The following is an 18566-nucleotide window of genomic DNA, read 5'->3' on the forward strand; positions in this document are numbered from 1 at the left end:
ACGGGAGTGGGAGGGGCCTGCGTCGGCCACGCCCACTCGCGTCACGTGTCATCGCCCTCTGCGGCCTCGGTGCCGCCGTCACGCGGGCGGGGCCGGAGCGACGGAGGCGGCATGGAGGAGGAGGGCGGCTACGGTCAGTGCGGGGGGGCGCCGGGGGGCACCGGGGCGGGGGGTCGGCACCGGGGGAGCGGTGGGAGGGGCCGCGGGAGCGCCGGGCGGGGCGGGGGCCGCGGGGCTGCCGCGGTTCGGGTCGTGGCGGGCGGCGCCGGGCCGCGGGGCGGTGGTGCGGGGCTGCGATAGAAGATAAGCGGCTCCTCCCGGCGGGCGGTTCGGTGCGGGCGGAACTGGGGCTCGGCCGGCGGGCGCTGATGCCGAACCGCCCCGGGCAGCTCCGAGACCGGGCGCTGCGATGCCGGGCGGGATCGGCCTCGGCGCTTCGCGGCTCAGCCCGGCTCGTTCCCGGCGTCGGGGGGCGCCGATGCGTCCCGGCCCGAGGGTAATGCTGCAGCACGAGGGATTACGGCCGGCGCTGCCCTGGAGGATTAAGGGATTTCTCTAAGCGGGGTTGAGGCGGGCTCTGCAAAGCGGCTTGTGCTGGGGGCCCGCGGCTGGGGCAGCGCCGGGGTGGGCTGGGGGTGGGCAGCCGGCCCTGCCGTCTGGGCAGGACCCAGCAGGTGCCTTAGTATGGGGTCAGTGGGCGCTTTGGAGGAGGTGCGGCCCTGCAGCAGGAATCGGGGCCGTGGGGACACGAGGGGGTGAAGCTCTGTGTATAGTGGGGCTGGAGTGAGCGCCAGGTCACCAGGAGCCGGGTAGTGCGGGACTGGGGACTGACTGAGCTCAGGGAGTGTGAGGTGGGGATAGCGGGGCTTCAGAGCGTGCAGCGTTGTGAGAAAGGCTGTTAGCCAAGGCAGGCAGAGCAGAGCGTGACGAGCAGCACTGCTGACACACAGAAATTGCACGGAGGCTCAAGCAGAGCCACGCGTCCCTGAGCTGTTGTTGCAGCCCAGCCGTGGCTCCGGGTGCGCAGCGCTGTGCCCACTGCCCTGAGCTGGGGCTGCAGTAGGAAGCAGAGCAGTCTTGCACAAGGGTGGTGCTCCCAGGGCTGCTATTGGGCAGACAGAGGCCAGGGGCCTGAGGCACATTTGGTGCAGCTGTGATTGCTGCAGCTCGTTTCAAGTGCCCGTGGCTGCCCTCCCTGCACGGGCTCCCTCTGGCCCAGCCCTGTGTCCCTGCAGCTCCTCACACCTTTCACCTCTGCAGTGAGGAGGAGGCAGCAGCTGCTTTGCTTCCCAGGGAAGCAGCACAACTCATGGAGGTGATGAGTGCCTGGGAGTTCCCATCCCCTTCCCATCCATCCACAGCTGCTCCCAACACCAGGGTCCTGTGCCCATTCCCATGGCCCTTCCCCATCCGGGTGCTGTCTGCCCACCCTGGGGTTCTCCCATCAGCCCGTTGCAGTGCTGCCCGGTGCAGGTGAGCAGAGCTCAGGCTGCCAGCAGCAGTCAGTACCCAGCTGTCCCAGGTGCCGTCTGCAGGACACGGCCTCGTGCCCCGACAGGCTCTGCAGTTTGTTACTCACGGACGTGCCCCACGCTGGGGAATCGCTCCTGCTTGGAGGGAGGGAAGGAGCTGTCTGTCCGGTTTGGGCTCGTTCGGCGCCTGTGGGGCTGGCAGGTTGGGGGCCGGGTGCGGTGGGGCTGAGTGCTGCCCCCAGCCCCGCTGGAGGCCGATAGTTCGTGCAGAGCCGCAGCTCCTGCTGTAGGAGCATCACGGCCGCCAGGGCCTGGAGAATCGTCTCCATCACAGCCGTGCTGTGCCAGCTCCAGGCTGCCCGCTCTGCACTCCCATGTGCCCAAGTCCATCGGGTCCGTACTGGGGAGCAGCGTTCCCCTGTTCCCCACAACCGGGGGCTCCCCACGCCTGCTCCAGCCCGTTGTGTTTCTTTATGCACCTTCCTTTTATGCAGGGAAGGTTGCTACGCAACCAGCGGCTCTTGATGCTTAAAGCTCTAATACGGAGGGATAAAACCGCTCTAAAAATACCCCGCCATCAGCCGCCCAGGGGCCGGGGCAGGCAGGGGGGCAGCAGGGGGGCAGGCAGCCTGAGGCCGGGGGTGCTGTTGGGAACTTCCCGGCTCCTCGTCCTCCAAGTGGCTTTGAGCCGCCGGCCGGTGCCCAGGAGCAGCAGCAGCTGCCGTGCCGGCACGGAGCGGGATTGGCTGGGGCCGGCGCGTGGGCTCCTGCTGCTGGAGCCTCCCGCTGCCAGAGCCGCCTTCCCGTGCTCCAGGAGGAGCGGGGACACCCGGGGCAGCCCCGGCTGCAGGTTGCTGCTCTGCTCTGCCCGCCCGCCCTCTGCCTGCCCCGGGGGAGCCGGCGCCGCGCAGCATGGGGACGGTCAGCGAGCTCTGCGCCTCCAGCTTCCAGGCCTTCCTCTGCCCCTCCGTGGCCGCCACGGCAGGTAGGTGCTCTGTGCCCTCTGCTCGCAGCATCCCTGTCCCCCAGCAGACGAGGTGCCCGTAGCTCTGGCTCCATATGGCTCGTGCTGACAGCCCCGGTCGTCTTGCTGCCTCCTTCCCCCGTGTGCTGCCAGGTTTGGGCCCCCGCAAGCCCTGGGCTCTGGGTGCAGCTTGTATTGCACCACGTTGCTGGAATGGGGTGCTGGGGAGCCCGTGGGAGCACAGTGGGTTCACGTGGCACACTGAGATGTGTCCAGCAGCTCCTCGCTCTCCTGCCCAGCGCTGCTGTGGGCGATGCCCTCACTGCTGCCCCACTGGGAGCAGGAGCGAGCATGCGTGGCTGTGAGCACAGCTCCAGCCTACGTTCTCCAGACAAAACCTGGCTGGGGCAGCCCGGCGCCTGCTGTGTCACAGCTGCCACCGTGGGCTGGCAGTGCCTGTGAGCTGCTGTTGTCTGTCTGCGTGCTCCTGCTCCCGAGCTGAGACCTGGGAATGGAGAGTAAGTGAGGAGCACGTGGGGTGCACTGCTGGCACCCTCGCAGGATGTGGGGCTGCAGGAAGGCACAGTTTAGTGAGGGTGGATGTGGCTCCGTTGTGTGCCCCCGCTGTGCTCCAGCCCTGCAGCCAGGATGGGGCTCCGTGCTCAGGGGGTGCAGGAGCCTGGAACTGGTGGGGTGGGTTCCTTGCTGGGGGCAGGGCTGCTCCAAGGGGCTGAGAACCCCGGGCAGCTCTCAGCTATGGGGCGGGGTTGGGGGATTCTATCTTGGAGCCGCCCGCCCCGTGCCGTGCTCCTGACGCACCTCAGCTGTCTGTGGGGAAGAACAGGGCTGACGCAACCCAGGATGTGCACACAGCGCAGTGAAAACAGGATGTGGTGCATTGGGGCAGGGGCAGGAAGTTTCTTGGGGCCCCTCAGCACCCCCCCCCCCAGCAGTGGGGTGCAGCTGGAGCCCTATGGTGGAGCCCACAAGCAATGCCCTGCGGTCAGCAGCCCCTGCCCTGGGCTGGGGCATCCCTGTGGTCTGTTCAGCTCTGCTTGTGGATGGGGTGCAGGCTGGAGCTGTGCAGCAGGAGGGCTGTGTCCCCGCAGCACAGCGTTCAGCTGGAAGGCCAATGGGAGCCTTTCTTTAGGCCCTTCTTCCCTGGGCTTTCCTGTGCGATGCTCTGGATGCTGTTTTGCCATCACACGCTGTGGAGCAGGATTTAGCTGAGTCAATGTGCCGGAGCTCTTGTGGTCTCCATGGGCAGCTGCAGCAGGACAGGACCTTGCTGAGGGCTCTGCTGCTGCAGGCACGGCCCCATTGTGGGCAATGAGAGCAGGTGGGGGTCCTTACAGCCCACACAGGCCCTGAGCCCACAGCTGGGGGGGGTACGGCCAGACAGTGCCAGGTCTTCAGGGCAGGGTAGGGGCTCAGGATGGGGTGGGAGGGGGGTCCCTGGTGACACCGCCCTGAGCTTGGGACGTGCTGAGCCACATGTATCCTGGCAGCCCCCGAGGAAGGAAGGGCCGGGCCAGCTGCAGTGCCTGCAAGGATGGGTGGGCAGCAGCGACCCTGGGGGCCGAGGAGGGGGCGCGGGGCTGCACAGGAACCGGGTGTTGCTGGTGCCAGTTCTCAGCCGGGCCGCGATGACGCCTGGCACAGCGCTGAGCTCATTGGCCCGGCGCTGCCCTGACTCAGCCGGGAAGCTCTGGGAGGGGGCAGCTGTTGGCACCCCAAAGAGCGGCACCTCTGCAGCCCTGTGCAGACGTGGGCAGCGGGACGCAGCCCTGCAGGATGGTCCTCGGGGTGCAGGGCAGCGGTGAGCAGCCAGCGTGGGGCAGTGGGTGGGAAGGAGGCACGTGGGGCTGAGTGCGATGCAGAGGGGCTCTGTGTCTGCTCAGGGCACGGTGTGAGCGGGGTGTTTGCTCCTGCTCCTTGCAGGCAGCACAGAGCCTTGCCGTACTCCTCGCTGCCCTGGGGGTGAGGCAGCAGCTCCCCTGCATTGCTCTGCAGAGGGTGGGGGGATGGCACGCAGTGTTGGTGCTCTCTGGTTTGTGCTGAAAATCTTTGTTCCCAGCACGGCAGCCTGGGATGATAGCCTGGCACGGCTGCTGGACTCGGTGTTCTGCTCCAGCCCCCGCTTGCAGCCTTGTGCAGGGCTGAGGCTCAGAGGCTGCTGCAGCTCCGCTCGGCGCCATGGAAGGGTTAATGCCTGCGTCCTTCGCTGAGAAAAGCTCAGCGTCTGGGGTTTCTCTTCCTCCTGCTGCTGCTGACACGGCTGGGCCATGTCACGAGTGCTCTCCCAGCACAGCGGCAGGCAGGCTGGGGGGGGGGGAGCTGGGCTTTGTGGCTGCTACGAGTCCCTCCAAGCCCCTGGCCCACACTGCCTGGGGGTGGGCAGAGGCAGCGTTCCCCCAGGGCTCTCTGCACCCACCGTGTGCCAGCACCGCTCCGGAGCTGCTGCAGCCTCCCACCCATCCACCCACCCTCTGTGGGCCTGGGAGGGCTGCGGTCTGGCACGGAATTTCACCTCCCACGCAGCCCCCACGTTGCAGCTCCCAGCGAGCCGCATCCTGCAGGGTGCTGGACACTACTGGACCGGGGAGGCCGTGCTGAGGTGGGACCGACTCCATAACAGTGCTGGGGAGGGTTCGGGCAGCACACGGAGCAGAGCTTCTGGCGTTGTGGGCATAGATACAGCTCAGAACCCGGTGCTGTAAGATTGGGAAGTGTTCCGTCGAGTCCAGAGGGATCGTGTCGCAAGCTGAGGCTGCTGCTGACCTTTGCAGAGGGGATTTCTCTAAAGGAGGAACCTCAGCAGAGAAGGCGAGTGGAATGAGGAAAGTGCTGAGCTGGGACATTCGGTTCGTGTGAGCGCAGCCACCCCAGAGGCACCGTGAGCCCAGGAGAGGAGGGGGGAACCGCGCTGGGAACGAGAGCAGACGGTGCTGGGGTGTGAGAGGGGACGGAGGGTCCTGGCTGTTGGGTTTCCAAGGAGTGACAGGCTGAGCCGGGCCTGGGGCAGCGCAGGGTGGGATGGAGGGGGCGGTGGGGAGCTGGGGACTGTGGTGTGGGGGGCTTTGTGGTGAGAGCTCTGCAGGCACCGGTCTTGGAGTCTTGGTCGTGGCCTTGTTGTAGGATGTGAGCTGGAAGGGGATGTAGGGCAGGGTAGGTGGGGGCTGCCGAGGGTGACCTTGGGAACAGGAGCAGCGGGTGCCACGTAACCGCAGAGTGGGAGGTCACGGGCTGGAGAGCAGCGGGAATGTCACCCATGAGCTGCAGTGTGAGGGGGGGGCGATGGGAGCGTGCGGCTCAAGCCCCGGCTGCTGTGGGCCAAGCAGGGCAGCCAGGTGTCACCCTGAGCGGTGGTGCGTGTTGGGGTGCATTGGCTCACCCCTGTTCCAGCACAGAGTAGGCACTGAGGATGGCCAGGAGCTCTCTCCAGGGTTTACCCGTCGTGGCTGAGCATTGCTCGGGTGGCTCTGGGTCCCCATGGGGACTGTGGGGCTGGGATTAGTTGGGGTGGAATGGAGAGAGAAGCGTGGGGCCAAGCGGGAGCTGCGGGCAGTGCTACTTGAGGAGCAGAGCATCCTCCCAGCTGTGTGGTGCCATGGCCCCGGTGAGCATAGGGGACAGGGGCTGCAGTGGCACCAGAGGCTGGGCCAGAACCCGCTTCCTCAGCCTATATCTGTGGGGCCAGGCTCCCCCCCACAGCCACTGCCCAGCCGGGGAGCACAGTGTCCATCGCATTCCTTGCATGCTGCTTGGCCATGTGCAGGGCCACTCACTGGATCCTCCACCACGTGCCAGCTGCTGGCAGGAGCTGGAGTGAGGGTGATTCCTTGTGCTGTCCCTTGCAGTGCCCAGTGACCTGACCCCGGAGGAGTGCCAGGAGCTGGAGAACATCCGCCGCCGCAAGCAGGAGCTGCTGGCTGACATTCAGGTACAGCTCTCAGGGCTGCTGCATGCACACCCACATCCCCATCCCTGGCTGTCTCAGGTGAGGCCTCTTGCTTGAGCCCAACCCCATCCAGGGACCCTCACCTCACTTGTGGCAGGAGGGGAGGAAGGAAGAGAGGCTGCTTTGGATGGGGCTGCCCTGCAGCTGAAGTGTCCATGCAGGAGCTGTGGTCTGGCACTGTGTTTCCATCCCCTGTCCCCTTTCCTTGCCAGCTCCTGCTCCTTTCTGCCTGCAAAGACTCTTGTGGAATTTCTGGGGCAGAAAATTGGAGCTGCTGGGAATGCAGGGCAGGGAGAGCTGGGCCCAGGGGGTCAGCAGCTGCTGCAGGACCCCGTGAAGGTCTGCCCCATCCCTGGCAGGGGCAGCCCTTCAGGGAAGAGCTCCAGATTGCACTTTAGCCCGTGGCCCAGGCATTAACATCTCCTGTGCCACCCCCCTGGTGTGGCTGTGCTTCTGGGCCGGGGCATTGCCCTGGCGAGTGGCTGTGAGGTCAGCGCTCATCTGGGACGCTCATCCGTCATGTCCCCGATTAAGGCAGCAGAGGCTAATTACTGCCATATGCTGGGCATGATCTAAAGGGATTAGGGGTAATTTTGTTAACCTTTTGAATCTCTCGCTTCCTGCATGCAGAGTGTGGTGGTGCTGCAGGGGGATTAGCAGAGGGTTCCCTTCAGCCCAGCGCCCCAGGAGCTGCTTCAGCCCCAGGACAGCACTCGGGGGGAGACGTGGGGGAGGAATAGTTCTAGGGCTGGCACAACCCCAGCTCAGTCTGTGGGGTGCCCTGCGTTCTCCCTTGGCTCATTGTGTGCTCTCTCCACTCAGAGGCTGAAAGATGAGATCGCAGAAGTGACGAATGAGATCGAGAACCTGGGCTCCACAGAGGAGAGGTGAGCGCCGTGTTGTGCTGCTGGCCTGTCCCGTGGGTGCTGCTGCTCGTGGCTTTCCCAGACGCTCCTCATTCCTCAGTGCAGTTGCAGGATCCCAGACTGAATTGTTCCTCCAGAAGTTTGTTTTTCCAAGGCTCATCCCCTGTCTGGCCACAGAGACGGACAGACTTTGTTATTCTGGGCCAGCGCAGGCAGTGCCAGCATGGGATTAGGGGGTCCTGGTGGGAGCTGACTCGCTGTGTCACTTCCAATTGCCCTCAGATTGTCCCCAGTGCAATGCCCGGCTGCCTCCCCACAGGCAAAAAGAGGCTGCTGGGATGGTCTGCACAATGTGAACCCGGGTCAGCTCCATACTCAGGGCCTGGCAGCATCAGAGTGAAGCAGGAGGGGAGCTGAGTGCCAGGTGCTGTGTTTGCCTCATGCAGGTTGTGCCCAGTTTGGTGCTGGGGAGCCTGTCGTGGGTTGAGGAGCTTTGCTCTTGATCACATCCACGCAGGGCAAGAGGCTGGGAGGAGGAATCCAGGGCTCCTGAACTTGTTCTTAGCACAGGTTGTGGGTGCCCCATCCCTTGGGGTGCCCAAGGCCAGGCTGCATGGGGTACTGGGTAGCCAGGTCTGGTGTGGGGGGAGCAACTCCAGCCTGGAATGGAACTGGGTGATCTTTCATATCCTTTCCAACTCAAACCTTTCTATTACTCTCTTTTTGATGCTCAGAGCTGTTTTATGTCCTGCAGGAAAAACATGCAGAGGAACAAGCAGGTGGCAATGGGCAGGAAGAAGTTCAACATGGATCCCAAGAAGGTACTGGGGGCTGGCACCAGGCTCTGCAGGGGGTGCTGCACAACATGGTCCGGGTACTGAGCCGAGCAGAGCCAGGAGCAGGGAATAGGATGAAGGTTGGAAGCGTGATGCGAAGCAATGCCTCTTGCTCTGCTCCAGGGCATCCAGTTCCTGATTGAGAACGACTTGCTGAAGAACACGTGCGAGGACATCGCTCAGTTCCTCTACAAGGGAGAGGGCCTCAACAAGACAGCCATTGGAGACTACCTGGGCGAGAGGTACGCAAGGCCTGGAGCAGCTCGGTCCCTGTGCAGGAGGAGATGATGCAGCCCTTGCAGATTGCTGCTAGGCTGGGCTGGCTCCAGGGCGCCCAGCAGGACATCAGGCTCTGGGTCTTTAAGTGGCTGCGCCAGCCCCTTGCTGAGTGCCAGGGTCTGTGGCTCGGCTCTTGGAAAGGCTGCTGTGTGCAAACCTGGCCATGGGATGGCCCATAGCCATAGGTTCCCTATCCTGAGTGCAGAGAGCAGAGCGGGGCAGGGGGCCATGCGGCAGTCACAGGACGGGCTGATCACACACACCTCGTGCTCTGCCTTTGTTCCTGCAGGGATGAGTTCAACATCCAAGTCCTGCACGCCTTCGTGGAGCTGCATGAGTTCACGGACCTCAACCTCGTCCAGGCACTGCGGTGAGCCGGGGGCCGAGCGGGGCCGGGCCGGGCTGTGAGCTGTGTGCCCTGCAGGGCCCTGAGGGCTGGAGGATGCACAGAGCTCCAAAGCAGTGCTGTGCCTGCTGTCCTCAGGCAGTTCCTGTGGAGCTTTCGGCTGCCGGGAGAGGCACAGAAGATTGATCGGATGATGGAGGCCTTCGCACAGCGGTACTGCCAGTGCAACCCTGGCGTCTTCCAGTCCACAGGTGAGCACAGCTCCAGCCCTGCGCCCAGCTCCGTGCCCTGCCTTGCACCTGACCGTCCCCTCTGTCCCCACAGACACCTGCTATGTGCTCTCCTTCGCTATCATCATGCTGAACACCAGCCTGCACAACCCCAACGTCAAGGACAAACCCACAGCGGAGCGCTTCATTGCCATGAACCGTGGCATCAACGATGGGGGGGACCTGCCTGAGGAGCTGCTGCGGGTAAGGGATGGGATGCAAGGAGTCGGGGCTGGGGCACAGCGGGCTCACAGAGGTGACACCGTGTGTGGTTGTACCAGAATCTCTATGAGAGCATCAAGAACGAACCCTTCAAAATCCCAGAGGACGATGGCAATGACCTCACCCACACCTTCTTCAACCCTGACCGGGAGGGCTGGCTGCTGAAACTGGGTGAGTGCTGACAACCGGATGGGTGCAGCCTGGGCAGGGTATGCTCTGCCCCAGGGTCTGGGCTGAGCCACGGGTACGATGCCCACAGACCGCCTGCATGTGGCTCTGTGGAGCACAGCCCTGCCAAGGGATGAGGGGCTGCAGCCACGAGCACAGCCCGTATGGACAGTGTCCCTACCTCTGTCCCTCCATCGGCCTCGCACTGAGCAGCAGGAGCAGAGCTGCTACTGGAGAGGCCCTTTGCTGCAGCCACGTGGGCTCCCAGAGGGATTGTGCCTGGAGGCTGCTGTGCTGAGCTGGTACCGGGCTCTGGTGTCAGATCACAGAGCTGGGGGTGCTCTGCACAGCGCTGGGGCACAGCAGGGTCCCATCAGAGCCCCAAGGAGCGAACGGCGAGCTGCCCCCGGGCTGCGTGTCCCCCTCCATGCCTCAGAGCTGTCCCTGCCTCACCTTCCCACGGCATTATCACCTCCGCATCCCGGCTCCACATGCAGGCAGCGTGCATGGCATCCCTGCTGCACAGCCCGGCACTCGCAGACACGAGCCTGCCCTGCCCCACACCCTGCCCCACACCCTGGCTCCTGCAGCTTCTCATCTCGGCACCTCCTGGGGACCTCTGCCCGTGTTGAGGAGGGGGGGTGCTGGCAGGAGCAGGGGCTGCAGGGCCTTTCCCTGGGCTCTTGCTGAGGTTGGGGCTCTGTCCTCTCACTGAGGGGAGTTTTTGCTCTGTTGCCACCCCTGTGAGATGGGATCAGGCCTTTATCCCTTTCCTTGCAATGACCAACACAGAGCCCTGCCTGGGCACCGAACAAGGTGCCAGCTGCTCCCTAGCTGTGGGGTGGGGGCGTGAGGGGCCATGAAGAACCCTAGACCCTCTTGTATCCCCATCAAGCCCAGAGCTCTGCTGGTGGAAGAGTCCCGTAGCATGAGGGTGGGGGCTGCTCAGAGCCAGGAACCCCAACAGTGTAGCAGAGCCCATGAGCCCCAGCTCCTTCGAGTGTGGGCAAGGGGGAGGAGGGGGGTGCACAGCCACAGAGCCAGGGCACGCTGTTGTCCCCGTGGTGGTGCCGTGGCCCGTCCCCTCAAAGCTCCCCATCTGCAGCCCTGTCCCGCTGACACACACGGCTCTGTGCGGGGTGAGGGGGGTTCTTCGGGGTTTCCTCTTTTTTATTTTCTTTATTTTATTTTTTTTTCCTTTTTGTTTTAATTTTCTTTTCTCCCTCATTTGTATGTTTCCATGATTTTGGCTCTTCCTTTCCTTGCCCCCAACTCCAGGAGGTACGTACCCCTATCCCCTGTGCCCCTTATCCCCTGCTCTGCTCATGCCTCTGGGGGCTTTGTTTCTTTTTCGTTTTTAATTGCTGGCGATTAGTCTCATTGCTGCTGCTGCTAACCACCGCACTGCCCGGGGGGACCTTGCCTGCAGGGGACAGCCCCGAACCCGCAGCCACCAGGGCAGGGACGTGGCTGCTGGTCCCTCCGATGCCAAACACTCCCCGAGTCCTCCCGGTTCCCTCTGCTGCCCTCGGTCCCATCTTAGGGACTAATGGTGCTGGTGTGCCCTCAGACCCATCCGCATCGGGTCATGGCCTCCAGTACCGTGAGGATGGGGCTGGGATTGAGGTGTTTCAGGGCATTCAGGAAGGGCCTGCATGCCTGCAGCTGGCTGCGTGCAGGGCTCTGTGTCGTGCTGGAGCTCATGGCTGTCCTGGTGCTGGGCACAAGTGCTGCCCTGGTTCAGCCTGTGGGCAGTGCTGGCCCCTCACTCTGGTCAGCCTCAGGGCTGTGCTGGCTCTCGGTGCCACACGGTTCCTCCTCCAGAGCCCTGCCATGTTGTCACCTGGTGAGGCTGTAGCCTGCAAGGGGGGCTCGGTGGGGGCTGGAGGGCATCAAGCCTCCTTGGGCTGTGGGGTGGGCTTGGCTCAAGGTGAGCAGGAGGGGGGGGGCTTTGCTGGGAAATGCCGGCCCCGGCCCGGCTGTGGGGCAGGGAATGGAGTGTGCAGCCTTTCCCAGCAGCGGGCAGACTGTGGTCGGGTTAATGGGTGGGCAGTAGGGTGGGATGGGGGGGATATGAGGCTGGGATCTCCCTGCAGAGCCGGAATGGGGAGAGAGGAAATGAGCACGTTCCCCTCGTGCACACATTGCTTCTTTGTGCCCACCCTGGGCAGCATGGCCTGGGCACCCATAAAGCAGCGCTGAGCAGAGCAGCTGGTGCCTGGAGCGTGCTGGGGCTGCGGGGGCAGAGCCAGGCCAGCACTGCAGCACTCTGTGAGCCTGGGGGGGGAGCGCTGTGCCTCGCAGCGGTGGCTGTAGAGCTGCCTTCAGCCACAGTTCCGCATGCTGCAGCGCTGAGCTCTGCCTTGGCGTGGGGCTGCACTGCACGGCTGGCTCCGGACCGCGGCCCCTCTGAGCTGCAGCACCTTCTGCCGCCCGTCAATGCTCTTAAGCGGGCCCGGCAGCGCTCCCATCCCAGCCCTCCCACCTTCTGCCTCCATCCTCATCCGTCTGCTTTCCGCTCATGCTCGCGCCCTGCCGGCGTGCTGTGTGCTGCCTGCTGCTCTGCGCTGCGGGCTGCCTGCCTCTGCTTGTCTGTGTGCGTCCGCGTGGGCTGCAGCACTGCAATGCCGTGCAATGCCGTGCAGTGCAATGCCGTGCCGTGCCGTGCCGTGCAGCAGCACCGGGGCTGCCCCAACCGCCTCTCTCTGCTCCTAGGAGGAAGGGTGAAGACGTGGAAGCGGCGCTGGTTCATCCTGACAGACAACTGCCTTTACTACTTCGAATACACGACGGTCAGTGATCTGCACGGGGGCTGGGGACCCTCGGGGGTCCCATGGCGCTGTGGGTGTGGGATGCAGACGTGGGGCTGGGAGCACTCAGCCCTTCCTATGGGGCGCTGGGGAGGGGTTGGAGGTGTCTGTAATGAAAAGCTCTGCTTGGCCCCATCAGGATAAAGAGCCGCGTGGCATCATCCCACTGGAGAACCTGAGCATCCGTGAGGTGGAGGACTCCAAGAAGCCTGTGAGTGCCAGGCAGGATCCTGCAAGGCTGGAGGGTGGGACAGGGAGAGGCAGAGGGCAGGGCACAGCTGTGGGGTGATGGCACAGCACGGCCCCATCCTGCTGTGCTGGGTGTGCAGCCCCATCTGCAGCCCCACTGCTCTGCACCGTCCCCCCCCAGCCCGGGGTGCCCCACTGCCCTCGGGGTGGGGGCTGTGTCTGAAGGGGTTCCTCCCTGCAGAACTGCTTTGAGCTCTACATCCCTGACAACAAGGACCAGGTGATCAAGGCGTGCAAAACGGAGGCGGACGGGCGGGTGGTGGAGGGCAACCATACAGTGTACCGCATCTCAGCCCCCACACCTGAGGAGAAGGAGGAGTGGATCAAGTGCATCAAGTGAGTGCTCTGCAGGCCGTCCCGTGCTGTCAGGGTGGGGAGCAGCACATCACTTCCCGTGGGGTGCAGAGGGGGGCTGTCCCCAGCAGGACAGCTGCTGGCTGACGCTCTCCCTGCTTCCCCACCAGGGCAGCCATCAGCCGGGACCCATTCTACGAGATGTTGGCTGCCAGGAAGAAGAAGGTATCCTCCACCAAGAGGCACTAGCAGCCCGGCGAGGCCGCCATGCCCCCGGCAGCACCGTACCTCCCATCCCCAGGGCTGCGGGGCTGGGGCTCAGCACGGCCCTGGTGCCAGGACCCAGCTTCAGCTTTGCAGTTTCTTTACCATGGGGGGAGGGAGGGAGGGAGGGTATCTCAGTGCCATCACCACCTCGCTTCCAGACAGCGCCGGGCTGCAGCTGGGACTCCCCTGCGCACAGTCCTGGGGTTGGCTGTGAGATGAGAAGTGCCACCTGTGCACATCGCCCTCCCTTCCCACCTTGGCAGCCCAGTGCTTGCCCGGCGTCCCCCCACTGAGCAGCTTCCAGTCCTGGGTAGCAGTGAGCTGCAGCCACTGGGAGGGATAAGAGCCTGGCCAAGGGGAACCCAGCGTCCCCATGTTGGGGACGAGCTTCTGGGTCCCAGCACTCGTGTCCTGAAGCACTTGAGGTGTCCCATCCTGGAGGAGAAGGCTGGCAGTTGTGGGGTGGCACAGGGCAGCCCCGGGGCAGTGGCAGCACTCCTGGCCCTCGTTGTAGCGGGCTTGGGGTGTCCTCCCCAGCCACGGGGTGCTGGAGCTGGGTGAGGCTGCAATCCGATGGCACCGGGCTGGTGCTGCCCTGCCACATCCTACAGCCACGAGCCCCTCAGAGCCGGGTGGGGACGGCCATTGTGAGCCCCTGTCCCCGGGCAGGACTGCACCAAGGATGGCTGCCATCAGGATGTGGCCCCACGCCTCTGCCCCACAGACACCACGGCCATCCCATTCCCAGCCACACGCACAGGTCCGGAGAGGCACCTGGATCAGTATTAGTCTATTTATCAGAGGTGTAAATATTCCTGTATAGTTTTCTCCTTTTAGATTATTTTGTATGTAGGGGTTCTGTGCAGAGGCTTCTCTGGAGGGCGCCGTGTGGCAGGATTTTATATTCTTTTGGGTTGGTTTGTTTTTCTTTGCCACGGCCTTGTAAACTGCAGCCAATAAACACCAAACTGCGCTCACTTGTGTCCTCCTGGGCTTTGGGGGTGGGGGGTCTGGGCCGAGCTTACAGGTGCTGCGTCCAGCTGGGGTAGGAGAGCAACCAGCCCCTCCCGAAGGGCAGTTGGGCTGCAGCTGGCGTCCGTTTGGGGCTGATACCGGCGTCGGTTGGGGCTGCAGCCGTTGTCAGTTGGAGCCGGTGCTCGTAGGGCTGCAGAAGGTGTCCGGGGGCTGTCGGTGCGACGGAGAGGGAGCAGCAGGGGCAAGAGGGATGGGACGGGGCGGGTGGCAGCATGGGGAGGGATGGGGTGGGCTGGGAGCCTGGGGGGCGATGGGCTGGGGGTGGGACGGGGTCGGCAGCTCCCTGCGGGGATGCGGCGAGAGAAGGCTGAGGGCAGGTGGGAGGGTCGGGGAGTGCGGGCGGTCCCACTGAGCGGAGCTGTGCGCCCCGCAGGCGTTGGGGCTCCGCAGCCGAGCCCGGTGCCGCCGCGATGTCAGCGTCGGACAAACGATTCAGCTTCTTGGAGAGCTTCGTCATGCACCTGCAGCAGCTCCGGCCGGACAAGTGGAACAAGTTCGAGGGCAGCGATGACGCCAGGGCCGTGCTGGACGAGTTCTTCAGGCAGGTGGACATGTCGGAGCTGGTGCTGGCGCTGAACCCCGCCGGGCAGCTCCAGGCGTCCACCTGCTTCCCCTCTGCCCTCAAGGCCAAGGGCACCTACTTCGTGAAGAGGAAGAATGAGAGCATCACGCAGGAGAACTGCGGGGCTGCGCTGCTGGTGGGGGACATCAGCCCCTCCCCGGTGGAGCAGCTGATTACCGTGGTGGAGGAGGTGGGTGACCCCGGGCTCCTCTCTGCTGGAACTGGAGGTGAACATGAAAGCAGCTGGGGGACATTAATGGGACCACACAGAGGGTGGTGACGCACTGAACAGGTTGCAAAGGAGGCTGTGGATGCCCCATCCCTGCAGGCATTCAAGGCCAGGCTGGATGTGGCTCTGGGCAGCCTGGGCTGGTGGTTGATGTCCCTGTATGTAGCAGGGGGTTGGAACTGGGTGATCTTTGAGGTCCTTCAGCCCAGGCCATTCTGTGAGTCTATGAAAATCTCTGTGCTCACCTCGGGGTTCCCCACCAGGACACAAAGCTGGTGCCAGACACAAGCAGGGGGTTCTCCTGGGTCCCTGTGTTGTTTAAAATCTGTAATTCCCCACACCTGGGAATTGTCAGAGGGGATTTCTACAGAGCTTCCTCTGAGTGTTGCTGCTCAGAGGGCACTGGAAGGCAATGGCTCAGGCACAGCTGTGGGATCCCTCTTCCCAAACAGCAATGCCCTTCATTAGTGCACTGACCCCCACTCTGTGCATTCATGGCCACAAACCACACGAACCCAAAGCCCAGTGCAGGGCAGGAGGGGAGATGGGAAGCTCTGCTCCCTGAGCTGGGATTGGAGGGATCCCTCCGAGCCCACCTGTGGCCGTGCCTGCACTGGGTGGTGCTCAAAGGGACCACAGGGACCACGGCTGTGTCCTGCAGGTCGTGTGCTCCCTGCTGCTGAGCGAGGAGCACCTGGCGGGTTATCCTGGTGTGGTGGCAGAGGACATCGCGCGCCGTGCACACAGGATGAGGAACGACGTGTTTGTGATGGGCGGCAAGATCCAGGGGAAACCACTGCTGCCACTGCCTGAGCACCTGGATCGCCACGACGGGACCCGCACGGTGCTGGAGTGGTGGGTGCTGGGGAGGACCGGGAGCTGCTGCATGCACTGGTGGGAGTGGGGGTGGTGGCTCTTTCCTGGCTCTGTTCAGATGGACAGCAGGTATCTGGCAGCAGGGTTGCATACCGGGGCCCTGGGAGCAGCTGCCCCACAGTGGGCAGGGCTGGGGGTGACCGTGAGGCTCCCAGTGCATTTGGGGCTCCCGGGGCTGTTCAGGGCTATAACCCAGCTGTCCTCCAGCCTCATGGAGCCGGTGGACAATTCCATGCTGCACTCCATCGAGACGGTCGTCATCGACTGGTCTCACCAGATCAGGGAAATCCTGAGCAAGGACTCGGCACAGCCGCTGCTGGAAGGGCTGCACCCTCTGCCCAGGGCAGAGTTTGAGTTCTGGCACACCAGGACCCTCCACCTGCAGTGCATCAACGAGCAGGTACGGCTGTGCCAGGGGCGGCCAGGCTGTGTTCCCCACCCGAGCCCAACTGTGCATCCCCCACAGCTGCTCTCACCACGGGTGACGGCCTTGGCTGAGATCCTGGAGAAGGCTGACAGCTGCTACTGGCCGGTGCTGCAGGCCATGTTCAGGGATGTCAGTGCAGGTGAGGCTCCGGGTGATGTGTAGGCTCCAATGTTTGCTCCTGTGCAAAGCATCCCAGGTGCCCACACCATTTCTCACCTGTGCCAGGTTTGCAGGAAGCCAACAACATCAGCCTCTACCTGCAGCCGCTGCAGATCCTACTGGAAGAGATGGAGCAGGCGGAGTACTCCCAGGTGAGTAACAGGCAGAGGAACGACAGCACGGTGCCCACCCCTGGCACAGTGCTGCCGTGTCCCTGCATCCCCATGCTGACAGGGCTCTGCTCCCACAGCTGCAGCCCTACATTGACAGAGTGCTGTACACCGTCTGCCTCACCTGGGTGCACTCCGAGCACTACAACACGCCGTCCCGCATCATCGTCATCCTGCAGGAGATCTGTAACCTCCTCATTGAGATGGTACGGGGGGGGGTGGGGTGGCTCAGGGAGCAGAGCCTCGTGCTGGGCTGCAGGGAACCACCAGCTGTTCCTGGGGCTCCCCCTGCCCACGGTGACTTTTTTCCATCCCAGACCCGCAATTTCCTGAGCCCCGAGGAGGTGATGAAGGGGCTGCAAGGAGAACTCGACGAGAACTTGGAGAACGTCAAGTTGAGCGTTTCCACCATCGAGAAGCTCTTCCAGTCCTACGAGCACTGCTGCTCTGACGTGCTGCCCTCCTTGTTCTCGGCACGTGTGGGGATGGTGTGGGTCCACCTTCCCCCACCCCACTGTGCTGACAGCCCCGTCCCTCCCCAGGAGAAGGAGCCACAGCTCTGGGAGTTCCCTCGCTCCCTCATCTTCAGGAGGATGGATGCCTTCCTGCACCGGCTGAAGACCATTGAGGTGGGAACGCAGTGCTGTGGGCACAGAGGTGGGAACAGGGGTGCGAAACGCAGCACTGCTTCTGCTTGGCAGGAGCTGTATGAGACGGCCATGGAGTTCCTGAAGCTGGAGAAATCGGAGCTGGGGGGGGTGAGGGGGAATATCCTGGGGCATCAGGTGATGCAGATCTATGAGGAGGTCTCCGAGCTCACCAAGGAATTCGCTGAGTGCAAATATGACCCCTTGGATCCCGAGGACGAGGTGAGTGGGTGCTGGGATGGAAAGTCTGCATCACCTCTTGCTGGAGGGCTATATGTAAAATCACCTTTGTGCTGGTGCTGGGGACGACCAGGAGCTCTGGGGCTGAGTGAACCCTCCTGGAGCTACTGGCACTGAGCCTGCTCTGAGCACCGCCTTGTCATTGGCAGCAATTGAACCAGGATTTTACAGAGTTCCAGAGCAAGATTCAGGACCTGGACAGGCGGATGGCCACCATCCTGTGCCAGGGCTTTGGTGACTGCAACAGCCTGGGGGCGGCCGTGAAGGTGCGTGGTGCCCAATGGGGAAACCCACAGATGGGGGTGGGCGCTGGGGGCTGCTGGCACTCTGACCCAGAGCAGTGCTGTGGGTACAGGGTGAGCAGCTGGTGCACGTGTTCTCCCCTGTCAGCTGGTGCACATGTTCTCCTCCCTGCTGGAGCGCCCGCTGCTCAGTGCCGCCGTGTCCCCGCACTACTCGGCTCTGCTGGCCACATTCAGTGCTGAGCTGGACGATGTGAAGCGGCTGTTTGACACATGGACGCGTGCTGGTGCTGCTGTCCCTGTGCATGCCAACATGCCTCCGGTGGCCGGGCAGCTGCAGTGGGCCTTGGAGCTGCAGCAGAGGCTGCAGGAGATGCACGAGGGGCTCTTTGCCATCAACCACCCGTACGTAAGGCTCAGCACCAGCACCACGGGGATGTGGGGCAGGATGTGTCCCAGCTATGGCAGCTGTGTCTGCTTTGCCTCTGACAGTGTGCTGACCAGCCCTGAGGCCACGCTGGTGACTGGGAAATATGAAGAAATGATGGAGCTTCTGCGGGGCTTCTGTGGGCAGGTGTTCACAGCATGGGCGAGCGGGGCCAACGAGGACTGCACCTTCCACCTGGAGCAGCCCCTGATCCACAGGGACCCCAAGTCCTCCCTCATCAGCGTGAACTTCAGCAGGAAGGTGATGCCAGCAGCGATGCACTTGGATGCAGACTGGTCTTGCATTTTCCTAACAAGCACTGTCCTGTGCTGTATTCTTGCAGCTCATTGCTGTCCTGAGGGAGGTGAAGTACCTGGGCTTCCAGAAGCAGAAGGACATCCCAGACGGTGCCGAGAAACTCTTTGCACAGAAGCTGACCTTACAGAATTTTGTGGACAACCTGGACCTCATGACAGGCTGGTACAACAAGGCAAGTGGGTGATGTTGGTGCTGCTCTGTGCCCTGAGTTCTGCCCTGCTGAGAGCCAGG

At 63.4% G+C, this 18566-nt stretch overlaps 2 protein-coding genes across 8 annotated transcripts in view; both read left to right on the top strand.

Annotated features, from left to right (window-relative positions):
• Nucleotides 1–33: 33 nt before the first annotated feature.
• Nucleotides 34–13976, top strand: CYTH1 (cytohesin 1). 7 transcript variants are annotated; one of them, XM_072352156.1, is made up of 13 exons: nt 34–133; nt 6297–6379; nt 7220–7284; nt 8018–8084; nt 8223–8341; nt 8668–8748; nt 8863–8975; nt 9049–9197; nt 9275–9386; nt 12099–12175; nt 12333–12404; nt 12624–12778; nt 12907–13976. In XM_072352156.1, exons 1-13 carry the CDS (start codon nt 112–114, stop codon nt 12983–12985), a joined length of 1194 nt encoding a protein of 397 aa, XP_072208257.1. In that variant the 5' UTR covers nt 34–111; the 3' UTR covers nt 12986–13976. The 7 variants fall into 7 exon arrangements, with proteins under 7 accessions (XP_072208257.1, XP_072208258.1, XP_072208254.1 ...); XM_072352153.1 differs by lacking the exon at nt 34–133 and adding an exon at nt 2113–2457; XM_072352154.1 differs by lacking the exon at nt 34–133 and adding an exon at nt 4118–4255 and having other exon boundaries at nt 9275–9387; nt 12097–12175.
• A 139-nt stretch (nt 13977–14115) lies between these two features.
• The window catches only part of DNAH17 (dynein axonemal heavy chain 17), a 28034-nt gene continuing 23583 nt past the window's right edge, over nt 14116–18566 (top strand). Inside the window, exons 1-14 of the mRNA XM_072352105.1 lie at nt 14116–14194; nt 14412–14790; nt 15491–15684; nt 15913–16105; nt 16172–16271; nt 16358–16443; nt 16542–16667; nt 16779–16934; nt 17004–17090; nt 17163–17330; nt 17498–17614; nt 17739–17995; nt 18083–18278; nt 18361–18507. Of these exons, the coding sequence (XP_072208206.1) occupies nt 14449–14790; nt 15491–15684; nt 15913–16105; nt 16172–16271; nt 16358–16443; nt 16542–16667; nt 16779–16934; nt 17004–17090; nt 17163–17330; nt 17498–17614; nt 17739–17995; nt 18083–18278; nt 18361–18507 (2169 nt within the window). The 5' untranslated portion in view covers nt 14116–14194; nt 14412–14448. The remainder of the gene's footprint in view (nt 14195–14411; nt 14791–15490; nt 15685–15912; nt 16106–16171; nt 16272–16357; nt 16444–16541; nt 16668–16778; nt 16935–17003; nt 17091–17162; nt 17331–17497; nt 17615–17738; nt 17996–18082; nt 18279–18360; nt 18508–18566) is intronic.

This window comes from Excalfactoria chinensis, chromosome 17, assembly GCF_039878825.1.
Source record: "Excalfactoria chinensis isolate bCotChi1 chromosome 17, bCotChi1.hap2, whole genome shotgun sequence".
In the NCBI taxonomy this organism is placed as follows: domain Eukaryota; kingdom Metazoa; phylum Chordata; class Aves; order Galliformes; family Phasianidae; genus Excalfactoria; species Excalfactoria chinensis.